At 40.1% G+C, this 16,219-nt stretch overlaps 2 protein-coding genes across 6 annotated transcripts in view; one reads left to right on the top strand and one right to left on the bottom strand.

Moving 5' to 3' along the window:
- Positions 1-1,029: 1,029 nt before the first annotated feature.
- The window catches only part of LOC551776 (putative mediator of RNA polymerase II transcription subunit 26), a 39,650-nt gene continuing 24,460 nt past the window's right edge, over positions 1,030-16,219 (bottom strand). The window contains exons 1-4 of one of the 5 annotated variants that reach the window (XM_016912458.2): positions 3,407-7,444; positions 2,143-2,989; positions 1,983-2,100; positions 1,030-1,684 (exon numbers count right to left, since the gene is read on the bottom strand). In XM_016912458.2, the coding sequence (XP_016767947.2) occupies positions 1,203-1,684; positions 1,983-2,100; positions 2,143-2,989; positions 3,407-5,964 (4,005 nt within the window). In that variant the 5' untranslated portion in view covers positions 5,965-7,444 and the 3' untranslated portion in view covers positions 1,030-1,202. Of the gene's footprint in view, positions 1,685-1,924; positions 2,101-2,142; positions 2,990-3,406; positions 7,445-16,219 lie in introns of those variants that run through there. The other 4 variants (XM_006564194.3, XR_001703175.2, XR_001703174.2 and 1 more) reach the window with 4 other exon arrangements.
- On the top strand, positions 7,906-8,368 carry LOC113218790. Its single transcript, XM_026440905.1, has one exon. The coding sequence runs from the start codon at positions 8,042-8,044 to the stop codon at positions 8,366-8,368; it is 327 nt and encodes a 108-aa protein (XP_026296690.1). The 5' UTR covers positions 7,906-8,041.

Consider the following 16,219-nt stretch of genomic DNA (forward strand, 5'->3'; position numbering starts at 1 on the left):
TCTTATCCCCTTCTCTCTCACTTTTCCTCTCTTTTTCTCTCTCTCCCTCTCTCTCTCTCTCCATCCTTTTCTTCCTCCTCTCGTATTTTTCTCCCCTCTCTCTCTCTCTACTTTCTTTTTCTCCCTTTCAACGTCCACCATGTGCGCGCAACGTAAAAAAAGGGGCACGCACAACGCGCGCGAGGCGCCAGGTATATGTACGAAAAATTCCATGGTGACGGCACCCTGGGTATCCCGTGGCGAGATCTGAATAACCCATAATTGCTAACCCTCCATTCACGTGCACGCCTCTGCCGCGGTTGCTCGTTTCCCTCGAACAAAGACGTCTCGTAACTCGGCCGCGACACACGAGTTCATTCGAGGGGGGGGACGAAGCTCGAACGCTTTCGACCCCCGAGAGAGATCGTTCGTTCGAGTCTTCGACCGGGTAACTATTCGCATTGTATACAAGTACTTACAGCGTTCCTCGAGTACTCGATGATGATATAGTATAGACTAGAAAGTGGTTCAGTTCGTGGAACAATTAGAAGGTAGAGAAGAAATTTTATTTTATAATAATTGGTTATTTTTTTTTGGGGGTTGGAAAAAATTTTTGTAAAGATCCACGGCGTATATAAATATATTTAAGTATACCATGCTCCTTAGGTAAAATGTCTAAACGTAATATTTGATATGGTATCGAAAAATTGGAGATCTTATCGATTTTTTGGAATAAATAAATTAAATAAGACTGTTTCTAATATAAATTTGAAGGGTGAAGGTAAAATAGCTTGAAATTTATCGTATTTGGAACGTTTTAGTATTTTAACTAAGGAGAATTTTTTTTTGAAAAAATATTTGAGATATATACATATATGTTTGAAATATATATTTAATTTTAAAAAACGAAATAGGAAGACAATTTTCGTGATCGATTTTATGACAGCGAGGTGGATATTTTTATATAAATGGTTCTAATAAAGAAGAATGAAAAAAAAAATATAATTAATATTTGATTATGCTCTTCATTTCGTTATATTCGATATAAAAACAGTTGATCTATACTCTATATAATCAATTCTTAATTTACATATATTTTATCATTTTTTTTTCTTTCTTTTTAAATAAACTACTCCCGGGACTACACGAAAAAGGGTAGAACTTTAAAATATAAATTATATACCATTCACTTTCTTTGTTATTGACAGTATTATTTTTTTTAATTATTGACAGCCGTTGAACCACGAAAAGAACCACGTATTGCTAGCGTTATCATCATCATCCGCTTCCGGTATATCCTCAACGTTTTCTTTTAAACTAGGCACGTCCGGGTAGTTCAGGTCCTCGTGGAAGATCCAGAATTTCTTTTCCGGCACCAAATCATTCAAAGCGACATCATTGTTCTCATAGGGTTCCTCGTTGGAAAATTTCCTCAATCGATCGTTCAACAATTTCGAATCTTGCAAACTGCTTATAAGATTCAAGGGAAACTTTAGGTTTGAAAATTTCACGTCTTTCTTCTTCAATTGCTCTTTGCACGGACTGATAACACGCTCTAAACCGGACACCACTTTCTTCTCGTCCTTTTTCTTTTTAGGCATAATATCTTTCTTGCACTCCTCGATCTCTCTTCGTTCTCTATCCATCCTTTCTTTCGCGGATTCTTTTGCTTTTTCGCTTTCTGGGATTATTGTTTTTTTCCTATCTACACCCACAAATGAACAGGAAATTTCTCCAAATTTAATACATTAAATAAAAAGTAAAATATTTCTAACAAAAACAAGTAATTGCAATGTCGATTTACATTTGTATCTTTCTTAAATCGATATAAAAAGCAAAAAAAGAAAAGAAAAAGAAAAGAAAAAAAACTACCTCTCAATCATAAAATTTTGCAAACAGTCGTTTGCAAAAAAAATAAACACTATGAGCATTTTTATGTGTCTGTAGGCCGAAAAGTTCAATGATCAACTGGGAAGTTGAGAATAATTTGTGGAAAAATTCACCTTTGCACATTTGCTCCCTCTTCTTACCGCATATGTTCAAAGTGTTGGTCGAATCCTTAGTGCCATACTGACCCTCCTTGATCGCGGTTACACTACTGCAACTCAATTTCCCTGAAGTCTTTTTACAAGGATTATTATTTGTATCGTAACTTGACCTTACCTTTTTCGAATCGTCCTTCTTCTTGTGCCCCGACGACGACCGTGACGACGACCGTGACGACGACCTGACCGTCTTGCAAGGATCGTCCACCACCTTGGTCGGTCTTTTGCAAGAATTATCGTCGTTATCGTCGCAGAGTACGGGTTTCACCCTCTGGCAAGCGTCGGTGTCCTTCTTCGACTCCCTCTTCCCCTGCCTCTTGCAAGCGGCATTGTCGCAGGAACCCTTCACCTTTTTGCAATTATCCTCTCCCTTCCTGTCCCCCTGCAGCTTGCACTTGTTCGCCTGCCTCTTGCACCTGTTCTGTTTACACCTCGTCCTATTGTCGTCGTTCCTCTTGCACTTGGAGAAATTGCACTTGGACGGCGAGATCAGTATCTTTTGGTTCACCTCCCTGCTCTCCTTCGCGCCGAGCAAAGGGATGGCGAACGCGGGCAACGAGGAGAATCGCTTCACGCTTTTCATAGCTTTCGGCCGTCTCACGTACGCCGAGTTGGTGAAATTCCTCTTCCCGAACTTCGCCGATCTGCTGCTGCTCCCGCTGCTGTCGTCCCTCGACCGCCTGTTCACGTCTCTGCTCCTCGAACTGTCCGACGAGCTCCTCGTGTCCGTCGAACTCCTCATATCCGTCGAGCTCCTCGTATCCGTCGAACTCCTCGTATCCGTCGAACTCCTCATATTCGTCGAGCTCCTCGTATCCGTCGAGCTCCTCGTATCCGTCGAGCTCCTCGGTTTCGTGCAGAACTCGGTACCTCTGTTGCTATCCGTCGTCGAACTTCTGTCGTCGCTTCGACGACTCCTTCCAGGATACGAGCTGTCCCGTCTGCTTCGACTCGGATTATTATTCCTACATATTCGTCGATCGTTATGTTCCATTCGTCCGTTTATTAAATTATAAAATTATTAAATTATAAATCTATAGACGAGAAAGATTCACGGAGGGGGAAAAAATACACAAAGTGCTTTGATTATTTATATATATATAATAAAAGGTTGTAATAGTTGTAATAGTTTCATCAATTTTCGAGAAAAAAAAATTCGTGAACTCGAAACGATCGATTTTATCCAGGTATCGGTACGTTTCGAGTTTACAAAAAAAGGAAAGGGGGGAAAAAAAAAATACAAAAAAATATCGAGAATAAAATGGAAAAAAGTAACGAAAAATAATAATAAAAGAAATGTTTATAAAAACATAGAGAAATGGAGAAATTCTCTTTACACGGACGTTATTAAATAAATGAGGAGTCGCCTCTCTGGATTTTACCTGTCTCTGTTGCACTTCTTGTGCGCCCTGGGATCGGTGCAAATCTCCCGTATCTCGTCCTCGTCCTCTTGGGGCAGACATGTCGGATCGTAATGGACCATTTTGGTTGCATTGACGATGTGTTTCGTGTTGGGGCATTGGAACTTGGTGTAATCGCAATCTGTCGGTGTTTGCAGCGCGGGGCAGCAGTACCGTTTGCACTCCTTTTTGTTGCACTTCTTGTCCTTCCTATTCTTCATATTCTGATTCTCCTTGTTCTTATTCCTCAGATTCATGGTGGAAGTGGAGATGTTGGACGAGGGGCTCCTCGTGTTCATCATGATCGCGCGCAGCCCGCCCTCCGATTCCCTGGCGATCGGCAATTTTTTGGTCAAACAGTTGGAACTGTTGGAGGCCGACCTCCTTGACGTGAACGGAGGATAGGAGGACGGTGGTTTCCTCGAGCCCCCTCCCGAGTTTCCGGCCATGGAGGAGGCTTTACCACCGCCCATGTCCGACCCGTGGGAATGCTTGCTCGAGCTTGCCCGCAACAACTTGGCCTGGGTGGCGGCGCAAGGCGAGGTCGGCATCCGAGGCTCGTTCTCGTAAGGGCTGCTTATGTTCATGATCGGTTTCTCCATCACGAAGCTGGGCCTGCTGCTCCTGCTCGACTTTCGTGGCGCGAAATACGTGGTGGCTTGGTCGTTGCCCGTTTGCTTATTATCTACCCTAGTTTCGGGAGTAGGTTTGAAAAATTTTAATTTCAATTCTTCGCTTGGTGATTCGATGTTTTGTTCCGTTCCTTTTGTCGGTTCAACTTGAGGATTTGTTGATGCAAGTTCAGAATCGTTCATATCACTCTCCACCTCTCTCATCTCCATCTGCCTCGACATCTCGTTGCTCACCTCCCCTTCGCTCGCCTCAGTTTCCATCTCCCCCGTCTTATTCTCCCTTCTCGACGAGTTCCTATCGCTCTCGAAATACGCCTGCGACCTCTCCTCCTCCAAATTCTCCTCCATCTCGTCCGCCCTCAGCATCTCCAACGCGTACTTCGAGTTGATTATATCGTCCTCCGGAGCAGGCCTCTCCTCGCTCGCTTGCGGTTCCACCATCTCTTTTTCCATCGATTTCGCCGCTTCCTTCGCCTCTTGCTGTTGCCGTTCCTGTTGCTCCGCTTGTAGCTGTTGCTGCTTCTGTTGCTCCAGTTGCAGTTGCTGCTGTTTCTCTTGCTCCAGTTGCATCTGTTGCTGCAGTTGTTGCAGCTGTTGCTGCTCTTGCAGTTGCTGTTGCAATTGTTGTTGCTGCTGCTGCTGTTGCTGCAGTTGTTGCAGTTCTTGTTGCTGCTGCTGCTGTTGTTGCTGTTGAACCGTGGGTTCGGGCACCTTTGCAAATTGAAACGTGCCGCCCTCGTTCACCGGCACATCCACCTTTTTGCTCTCGGGGATCGGGCTCAACTTGTGCTGTTCCGTGGGCAGTGCTGTTTCCGTCGTTTGTGTCGAGGCGATCGGTGTGATGGACGGGTCGGGCACCTGCGAGATCTTCTTCTCCTCCGTTTCGCCCACCCACTTCTTCTCGCTGCTATCCTGCTTCTTCATTATCGGCGGCAAAGGTTTCGGGATGTTCTTGGGCGGTTTGGACGAGAACTGGACGGACGGTTGCGTCTGATACTTCATCTGGCCGGTGGAAAAATCGGCGGTTTTCAAGATCGGCAGATACTTGATATCCTCCTTCCTGGGCGCGTTAGGATTGTTGTTGCCCACCAACAATTTCGTCGCGGTGGGAATTTTCTGACCGGAGGCGGTCACCGTCTCCGCCCCCCCCTTCTTTGACCCGTCCATGATGGGATTATCCTGGCCGATCAGTTTATTCCTGCAAAATATTTCCTCCACGTTCTCTATGGATTTCGTGGTCAAGCATATCGTGTCACTACTTTTCGCGTCGCTGTTCCTCGCCTTCGCCCGAGACCTGTCCGCGTAATTGCCCGAGTTGATCAACTCTTGCTGCTCGTCCTTGGTCAGAATATCGAAATCGTACGACTTTCCACCCGGCACGAACGCGAAGTCACCTGCCTGCTCGTTCCGAAGGGTCTTGTAACCCTTCAGCTTCCATTTGAGCGTTTTCGGGACGGGATTTCCGTCGAGCAGGGACACCAAACTGTCCTGTTTCAACACGTTCTGCAGCTTCAGACAGCTTATAGGCGTCTTCGATTTCAAATCGAACTGGGAATTGTACCGCTTCAAATTTGGGGGCGGCACCGTTGAAATATTGCGGATCAGATTAGGGGGCCCCGATTTCGACACCTCATCGACTTCGTTCGTTGAGATTAACGAGGTTGAAACGATGTCCTTGGACGAGGGACATTTCTTCGCATCCTGACAGTTTTCTTCCTTCGAAGAGAACTCGAAAAAACTCCAGAATCGTCGGGATGACGCTGTTGTGTGAAGTTGCGTCGATGATCGCTGATTTAAATTGATTAAATTTCGTTTCGTTAAAAAATCTTTCTTTCTTTCTTTTCGACTGGAGAAACGAAATATTTTTTTTTTTTTCCGATCGTTCAAATCGAATCGAATACATTTCATCTCGAGATCTTTTTTTTTTTCTCGCAAAGATCGTCGAATCTAAATTAAAAATTTGAGAGGGGGATAGATAGAAATTTCGAACGAACAGAAATACTTTTCTTATTTGGTTAATCGTAATGAAATGTAATGAAACGAGATACGAGAAGGAGTGAGGAGAGGTTAATGGAATTTTGTATGCAAGTTGTTACGCGCAACGGTCAGGTGACAAAAATTAATGTATTTGTCAAGTTTATATTTAATAAAGGATTAAATAAAGGATGCAACTTTATTGGATCGGATCGATACAATTTCAACGCAATTTTATATATATATATATATAGCGTACATATATAGATGTATCGATCGAACGACAGAGAGTAAAAATATTACATATAACGTGTTCAAAGTGTGCCTAATCGACGGATTATAATAATAATAAATACGTACCTGAAAACTTTTGGAAGGAAAAACATGAGGGAGATCCTGCAAAACTAATGCCCTAATTCCTTTCATTGTGATTTGAACTTTAGCTATGTTTTAACTATGCAATTTGGGCAGGTTCGTCATAAACACTTAAAATTTTGAAACTGTGATTATAATTCAAATGGAATATGTCATTCCCGACTCTTCAGTGACGCGACATTTTGAACGATTACTGAACGTGCATTTAATTAACAATGGTGGATCGGCCGATCCTCGGTTACCGAAACATATGAGGATCGACTCTCGATTTTTACGTGATTCGAGATACGGCGGCGTGCACGGATCACTCGACCATCGTCGAAAAACCACTTTTAATCCGATTTTATTGACCCCGCGACAAAGAAAATTTATTTAAACGGCCAACTTAACGGACGGACAAATAAAAATAAATCGAGAAACGATTGTCCTTTGTTTCTTTTTCCGAGGCATAGTTCATTGCAACGTGTGAGGAAAAAAAAATTTGTCGTTCGTATCATGGCGAGATAATTTCGTTTTTTTTTTCTGGCAAAAAAGATACCTTCTTTTTTTTATTTTTCTCTCTCTCTTAACGAATTCTTTTTCCTTCTTTCTTTATGATGTAATTCCTCTTTTTTTTTTCCTTTGTAATGTAAAAAAATTATGTAAAAAGGAACAGAAGATTCGAACAAGAAAACTCTTATCACCAAATTTCGAAGAGGTTGGACATGAACGAAATCAGAGTGTTTACTAAACAATCTTTTGTGCCTATTTTAAGGAATTCCTCGCTGGTATCGTAACTTTTTCACGTAATTATATCTTTATCTATATCTACTAAATGAAATATTTTACGCGCGGAGAACTCAAAACGAATCGTATATAAAAAAATCTCTCGATCCAAATTTAACATTTCAAATCTCGTTTCCAAAATATTTTAATCATCGACCATCCCATCCTGTTTCTCAACGAAAAAATGGAACTTTTCCACGAACTTTTTCCACCAATCGTATTTCGTTTCGAATTAATTATCATTTCATATTATTCTTATCACTTTTAATTCTAATGTTTTCATTCATCATTCTGTTCAAACATTTCATTCCTTTGCGAAACTCGGTCATCGACGAATAATCGAGAATTTTTGATAGATCGATATTTTTAAATACGTCACGTAATATGTATGGAATAAATTTTAAAACCATACATATTTTTTTTTCGTGTAACAAAATTTAATCGATCGAATTATCAACGAATGAAAAACAACAATTTGATTGAAAAATTACACGAATATTAATAACCATCGTATCTTAAACGTGACAAAATTTTCTTGATAATAAAATAAACCATTGAAAAAGACATCCCATCCCATTTATCTTTCAATTTTTTTAACTCTTCCATAAATCTCAAATTGAATTTTATTTCACATTTAAATTCTTTTCGCGTTAGATTTTTAAATTAAAAAAAAAAAGAAAAAACGTGATTTCGATCTAAGATTTAATTAAAATCTCTGAATGATCGTAACCCAAATTGAAAAGAGAAAAAAAGATTCGGAGACTCTCCTCGAGAAAGCACGTTTAAACCGTATTTAAAATTTTCCCTCACCTTCTTCTTCTCACGGATGGATGATACAATTGTAGAAGGATAAATCGAACGACAAAAGGCTATGGGTACCGTTTCGATCGATCTTCGATCAGTGGACACAAGTGACAGACGAGTCCAGTTGGGTGGAAGTTCTCCTGCCGCGGGATCCTCAAACGAGGATCCAGAACCGGATGAATCGACCTCCCTCTACAACGAAGACTGTCTTCGGGGTGCGCTGCAACCGTCCCCGCCCGAAGATCAAAAGGGAAATGGTGGAAGATTTCCGGCGGAGGATCCTCAATCTTACGGTCAAATATTGAAATTCTCTTACCCGAAGGGGAAACGGAATAATAATAATAACAATAACGGGAAGAAGCCTTTCAAACGTAGAGTGACATTCGCTTTGTGAAAAAAAAATTTACGTTTTGAATATCTTTGTTGAATAAAAATGAAAAAATAAATTTCATTTTAATTCGTATTGAAGCGATAATTATTAGACATATATATATATTTCTTTTCTTCAAATTTTATTCCACGACATATGCAAGCAAATTGGATATCGACAATCAATCTTGGTAATTTTAATCTTTTTTTTCTCTCTTAGCTAATTCGAAAGATAAAAGGAAAAATTTCTCTCGAATAATAAATAAACAAATCGAACAGATCACGAAATAAATATCGATTTCGAATTCGTATCGATTCTTCGTAAGTGATTATAACGTTTGGAAGGGGGGAAACGCAATATTCGCAACATTCAATACATCCACGACCGACGTAAAAAATTATTTATTTCGAATAAAAATAAAAAAAATAAAATAGAAACGAATCGCATCGAGCATCGTCGATTGATTATATGGAATCCGATTTCCAAAAAAAAAAAGAAAAAAATAATACTCCCTCAATTAAAAACCTATCAAAAAAAAAAAAGAGAGAAAAAAGAAGAAGAAACGAAAAAAAAAAAAACAAGAGGAGAATAAAATCATAGTTCTCATCGATGATCGTTAGCCGATTGGGGAAAATGGCGTATCGTATCGTATCGGTAAATTTGAAAGTTGGCCACCGTGATTCCCAACTCCGTGTTAACGAGCCAAGTTCCCGTCCTACGTTCGATAAACTCTCGGGGAGGAGAGAGTAATTTAAGTGCACGCTCTCTCGTCTGTGCACTTGATTGCATATCGTTGCAGAAACGTTGGCTCAGACGAGGGATAATATCTTTGCTTAATGACTAAAACTTGCCGATAGGTAGTAGTTTCTCCAACCACGGAATCGAACCACCGCTTCGTGGAAACGAACGGGAAGAAGGGGAAAGGGAATCTGTTCCACAGGAAGCTTGAAAAGTATCCGAGCTTTGTTTAATCGCGTATCTTGCCCCTCCATGGATTTTCTTCCAATATCCTAACAACTGGCAACTTGTCTTTTTCCCTGAAGAATTAAACAATCATTTCAACAACACGAGAGTTTAAAGTGTATTTCGAAATTACGATATTAATCACACAGAATCGATTATCTGATAATTTAAGAATGGAAATGATATTGGATTCTATAATAATAAAAAAGAAAAATTCTACAGTTTGAGGATTGATGAAAAATTGTGTCACAGGAGTCCAGTCCAGTTAGGGAAGGTTGTTGGATAGTCGGTCGAAGTAAATATCACTCGGTTTCGCTTTGGAGGTTTTTCCTTTGGTTGGGTAGCAAGAGGCGAGAGAGGCGAGAAAGGCGGATGATGCGCCTGTCCGGAAAGGAGAATAGCCTCCCCGCATTGGTCCATCCGCGGTTTCCATGGACGCGAATCATCGATCTGTTCGCCGTTGACGTTTGTTTCCGGGACGGAGCATGCTCCAATGGAACTCGGTCCTCTCCAAACCTTTTATTATCTTTCGTCGAGGGAGACAATAAAAAAAAAAGAAAAAGAAATCATCGAATCTAATTCTTCTCTATTTCTTTTTCGCGTATCTTCGTCTAATAATTCGTTCTGAAACGAATATGAATATTTCCTTTCTTCTTCTTCTTTTTTGATAGATTTTAATTAAACATGGAACAATCTATACACACATCTCTGTCACGTTAAATGTCGAGAATTGAGAGATGCACAAATCCAGAGAACAATTCGTTTGAAATTCTTCTAAAGAAAAGGAAAGGAAAAGATTAGGAGGAAATTAAATAGGAAGTAAGAAACACTGGAAGGAAAAGAAAAATAAAAATTGGAGCAAAATTTGATATTTACTGCACAAGTAGAATAACCCAAGAGGGAGAAGAGATTAACAGACGCGATGCCTTTCTCTCTCTCTCTCTCTTTCTTCTCTTCTTTTTTATTCTTTTTTCACAATCGATTCGAGTGGAAACCAAAAGGGGACGCTTGTTTATAAACGAGTTCCAGCTGTACGGATGCTCCCCGTGCACCGATTCGATTTTGTTTCGAGCTTACTGTCAGATCGGTCAGGTAGTCCGACTCCGTATTACGTTACCAGCGACGCTCGGTCGAGTGCATCCGCTCGCGTTGGTGGCTGCACGTCACCTGACTTTAACTTTGTTTAAAATTAATTAAGCCTGAGGTGTCGAGAAGACTCGCGATCCGACCGAGGAAAATCCATTCTTCCATTCTTTCGAGATTTGTGCCTCGACAATCGATCGAGCTTTTAATTTCGTACGGGAATTTTGAATTTCTATCGACAGATTCGACTATTTCTCGGGAAATTTTAAGTTTGAAAGTTCGAAGAACTCGTTTCGAAAAGCGTTGGATTAGATTGGAACGAATTTATCGATCGTTGTTAAGTAATCGAAAAGTTTAGAAGGAAGGAAGAGATGGAAAAATTGTTTTGGAATACAAGAAGGATGATTTTTACGACGCGAAGGAGATGGATAAAGGGGGATGGATATGGTCGCATAAAGGGAAACCATTCCTCGGAATCCTTCCACGTCTCGTTCGCTCGAGGATTTCCTTATTGTTTGTATAATCGATAAATTCTGCGCCTAGGGGAACGCGTACAGGATGCTTCACGGTGCAAAAACCGCGTAATCTACTGCCGTTCGTGGGCGGGGTGGGTATCGTGCAAGAGTCAGCGAGCAACGAGACACTCGAAAGACTATAAATCTCGCCGTACGAGGTCGACTTCCGGTTTCCCTATTCTTACGGATTCTTAATCCATTCGTTCCAATCTGTTTCAAAAATCGTCACAATAATCTCGATAAATCGTTACCCGCCCACGTTAAAAAGATACTACTGCTATAAAAAAATCGCTCCATTCTCTTTGCATCTCAAACATACGTATAAAATAAAAAATTTGTATAATACAATTCGTATAGAAAAAGATTCTGTATTGTTACTATAAAATTATTATGACGATCATTTTTCGTAAACTTTTTGAAATTAATTCAAACATATTTCGAATCACGACATCAATGAAAAAATTCGTTCCAATCTGTTTCAAAAATCGTCACAATAATCTCGATAAATCGTTACCCGCCCACGTTAAAAAGATACCTGCTATAAAAAATTGCTCCATTCTCTTTGCATCTCAACACATATAAAATGAAAAATTTCTATAATACAATTCGTATTAGGAGATTCTGTATTGTTACTATAAAATTATTATGATGATCATTTTTCATAAACTTTTTGAAATTAATTCAAACATATTTCGAATCACGAGATCAATGAAAAAATTCGTTCCAATCTGTTTCAAAAATCGTCACAATAATCTCGATAAATCCCGCCCACGTTAAAAAGATACCTGCTACAAAAAAATCATTCCATTTTCCTTGCATCTCAAACACACGTATAAAATGAAAAATTTCTATAATACAATTCGTATAGGAGATTCTGTATTGTTATATAAAATTATTACTACGACTATATTACCATTTTTCGTAAACTTCTTAAAATTAATTCAAACATATTTCGAGTCACGACAGTATTCCTTAAAACGTACGAAATTTTCCAAGCGGACGGAAAAATCGAAGCGAATCGATTATCGAATATCTTTCAATTCCGATCGATCGAGGGAGAACAATCCGCCGGCGTTGGCAATTCAACACCAGAAGCGAGCGTTCAAAGGACGTAGCGAGCGTGTATAGGCAAAAGTGGACGTTGTTGCTATCGCGTATAGCGCGCCACCCATCAAAGTGGCAATCGGCGGTCCCGATTGTGTCAAATCCGTGTCTACGCGGAACGTTTCGCGTATTGCGCTCGCGTCGTGGCTAGGCGATTTCGTGCGTTCTCTGCGCCATCCGAAACCGATGGGCGTTGCTCCATCGTAACGCGATACGTTTGTACTCTCCTGTATGTAAATGTACGTGGCCACGTATATATCCAATACGCACACGTTGTGTACTGGTATCCGGCGAAACTGGTGGCCCGTTGATAAGAGCTTTCGTTCGAATCGCGATAGTTGGAAACCGAACGGGATATCGACGTCAAGAATCGAGTGTAAAATCGAGAGGACCGCGTTCGAAATTTTGGATTGGCTTTAATAAACGTTGACGACAATTTTTAATCCTTTTTCAAAATATTAAATACAATGAATCTATATACGAATCTTTCTCTAAGATTTATATATCGTCTTCCACGAATCGATTCTCTCTCAGTTAAAAAAAAAAAGTATTACGTATCTCTCGCAGATTTTCACGGTCGTGAAACCCGTTCCGCCAACAGATTTCCACCAGACAATGAGAAATCTCGTCTTACATCCAACGGGTCGAGCGAACGAGTACCGTGAAAGAAAGAATGCTCGCGAAAAGGAGAAAAAATTAGAAAAAAAAAAGAAATATCCCGTGAAACTGTTTCCATCATATCCATGCGTCACACACACGTTGTTGTTTCGAGTTAAATAATTAGATTGGTGGGCGAATTGTTGGGCGGAAAATACGGTCACAAAGGAGGAGGGTGATACGATTCGTGGGAACGAGAGGAAGGAGAGTGAAGGAGAGCGAAGGGGTGAGAAGGGAAGAGGTGTCCTCGTGTCGATCCTATCGGAGCCCCGAATCTCGGAATTCGAATTTGTCCCCTTATCTGCGGATTCCATCGTAATTGCTTATCTACGAGGCGGTTGGCCACGGGGACAAGCCATATCCACCTACTTTATGCGACGCGATCCAGGGTCGGCCCACGGGAAGACACGCGTGTATTCACGTTTTCTCGCGTGTTTCCGTCACGCGAAACCCTCCCTTCGGGGACGTTTATCGCCGGTAGGGAATCGTATACACGTCCCTCCTTTGTTTTTTCTACTCTCGGCGTCTTGGCGCACGCTGCTCCCCTCCTCCCCCTCCTCCCATCCGGCAACGCAGGCTTCCTCCTCCCGGCCATAGTTCCGGTGGCGCCTTCTTCCACCACCTTCGAACCCATTGTTTCCACGCACACGGATATGTCCCTATCTCGCGCCTTCCGTTTCCATCTCCTTCCATCTCCCTCGTAAACTTTCAACGTCCGGATATGAATTAAGCTCTCCTCCTTTTCGAGAACACAGTTTTTTTAATTATCTTAAATTCCTTCCTGTTTTCAAAGATAAAGGATGATATAGAAAGGAAGGGTTTTTTTGAAGGTGATTTAATTTAATTTCGTGGAAACCGTTCCTTTTCAGAAGAATTTTAAGAGAATTATTTCAATTGGCTAATTTCCAGATTGATTTCGTTCAAGGATATCGAGAGGGAGGAATTTTTTAAGGCAATTTTTGATATCGAATGTGGAAAGCGAGTTACGATTGTTTCGTAGCAGTGGAAAGATTCTATCTCGCATCTCTTATGGATCTTCTTTTTTAGAAGAGTTTTAAGAGAATTAACTAAGATCCAATGATTTCTTCTCGTTTCTAAAAATAAAAGAAGATATCGAGAGGAAGGGATTTTCGAAGGTGATTCGCAACTTTCGCTATGAAATGTGGAAGCGAGTTTCGTAGCCCCTCTTACGAATCTCCTTTCATCTCTGCTCATTGCGTAAAGGACATGACGTAAGGCCTGAAGATGGATTAAGAGGTTTTTCTTAGAAGAGAACTTTGATTAGCTAACTCCATGATTTTTTTCCAAAGTCAAAAGAAAATATCGGAAGAAAGAAATTTTTGAAGATAATTTAATTTAATTTCTAGACTCTTTGGAAACTGTCCTATCTCTTATATATCTCCTTTTTAAGAGAGCAATTAGCTAACCTCCAATGATTTCCCGTTTCCAATGATAAAAGAAAATATCGGAAAGAAGGAATTTTTGAAGATAATTTAATTTAATTTCTATGGAAACGGTCCTATCTAGCACCTCTTATGTATCTCCTTCAATTAGCTAATCTCTAATGATTTCTTTTCATTTCCAAAGACAAAAGAAAAAATATCGGAATTTTTGAAGATGACTTAATTTAATTTCGTAGCCGTGGAAATGGTCCTATCTCGCACCTATTTCTTATACATCTTCTTTTCAAGAGAACTTCAATTAACTAACTTCAATGATTTCATCCTATTTCCAAAGAAAATATCGGAAGGAAGGGATTTTTGAAGAATTTAATTTAATTTCCATAGAAACGATCCTATCCTACCTCTTATGTATCTCCTTTTCAAGAGAACTTCAATTAGCTAACCTTCAATGATTTCGTCCCGTTTCCAAAGAAAAAAGAAAAAATATCGGAAGGAAGGAATTGAAGATAATTTAATTTAATTTCCGTGGAAACTATCCTATCTCACACCTCTTATACATCTCTTTTTTAAAAGAGTTTTAAGAGAGCTTCAAATAACGGCCAATGATTTCTTTCCGTTTCCAAAGATAAAAGAAAATATCGGAAAAAAGGGATTTTTGAAAATAATTTAATTTCCGTGGAAATGGTTCTATCTTGCATCTCTTATACATTTCCTTTTTAAAAAAATTTTAAGAGAAGTTCAAATAACGGCCTGTTTCCAAAGACAAAAGAAAAAATATCGGAATTTTTGAAGATAATTTAATTTCGTAGCTATGGAAATGGTTCTACCTCTTATATATCTTCTCTTCAAAAGAGTTTCAATTAACTAACCTCCAATGATTTCATCCCGTTTCCAAAGAAAAAAAATATCGGAAGGAAGAGATTTTTGAAGATAATTTAATTTAATTTCCGTGGAAACTGTCCCATCTCTTAAACATCTCCTTTTTAAAAGAGTTTTAAGAGAGCTTCAAATAACGGCCAATGATTTTGTCCCGTTTCTAAAGAAAAAAAAATATCGAAAGAAAGGGATTTTTGAAGATAATTTTTTACAGAAATGGTCCTACCTCTTATATATCTTCTTTTCAAGAGAGCTTCAGTTAACTAACCTCCAATGATTTCGTCCCGTTTGCAAAGAAAAAAAAATATCGAAAGAAAGGGATTTTTGAAGATGATTTAATTTCCTAGCTACAGAAATGGTCCTACCTCTTATATATATCTCCTTTTCAAGAGAACTTCAATTAACTAACCTCCAATGATTTCGTCCCGTTTCCAAAGAAAAAATATATAAATAAAAAATATATATATAAAAAAAAATATCGGAAGGAAGGGATTTTTGAAGGTAATTTAATTTCCTAGCTACAGAAATGGTCCTACCTCTTATATATATCTCCTTTTCAAGAGAGCTTCAGTTAACTAACCTCCAATGATTTCGTCCCGTCTGCAAAGAAAAAAAAAAAGTATCGGAAGGAAGGGATTTTTGAAGGTAATCCGATTCGCAAGTTTCGATACGAAATGTGTAACGTCTCACGTGGCCACGAGGAGGAGGCGAGTTACGGTAGTTTCGCAGCCGTGGAAACGGTCCGTGTGTGGTCCCGGTTGTCCTCCCTGTCCTTCTGTTTCGTCGCTCGTAGTCTCGGGTCGCATCGACAACGATGACGTTGGTAACCCGATCTCGGGCCGCGGACGGCTTCCATACAGATGTTCCAAAGGGAATAGGGCCGTTGTACACGTCCAAGGTGGCGAGCACCATTATCCGTTTACCCGTTTTTCGCGGCCCCCATCCATCTAAATAAAACAAATATCAGCGAAAATTCCTCCTCCAAGTTCTCGACGCAGCGAAGATTTTTAATTCCGTTCCATTATCTTTGATTAATCCATTATCTCTGCGCGCTTGGCTTGGACGAGGAAACCGTGAGAGTCGGTCAAGCACGCGGAAGAGGATCGGTGTTCCTCGTCGAGGAAATCGCTCGTACGCGAGCCTTTGGCATTTAAACGATACGCGCATCCGTATATGCATATACGGATGATAGTTTGCTTTGCGGGGAAAGGAGGGTTTATCTCTTTCTCTTCTTCTTTTTTTCCGCGATGGAGAGACACGGTTGAAAGAAAGGT

Source organism: Apis mellifera, linkage group LG5 (assembly GCF_003254395.2).
Source record: "Apis mellifera strain DH4 linkage group LG5, Amel_HAv3.1, whole genome shotgun sequence".
Taxonomy (NCBI): Eukaryota; Metazoa; Arthropoda; class Insecta; order Hymenoptera; family Apidae; genus Apis; species Apis mellifera.

What these genes read in the sequence shown, in the direction of transcription:
- LOC113218790 (XM_026440905.1), top strand. Translation starts at nt 8,042, where the DNA reads ATGGGTACCGTTTCGATCGATCTTCGATCAGTGGACACAAGTGACAGA.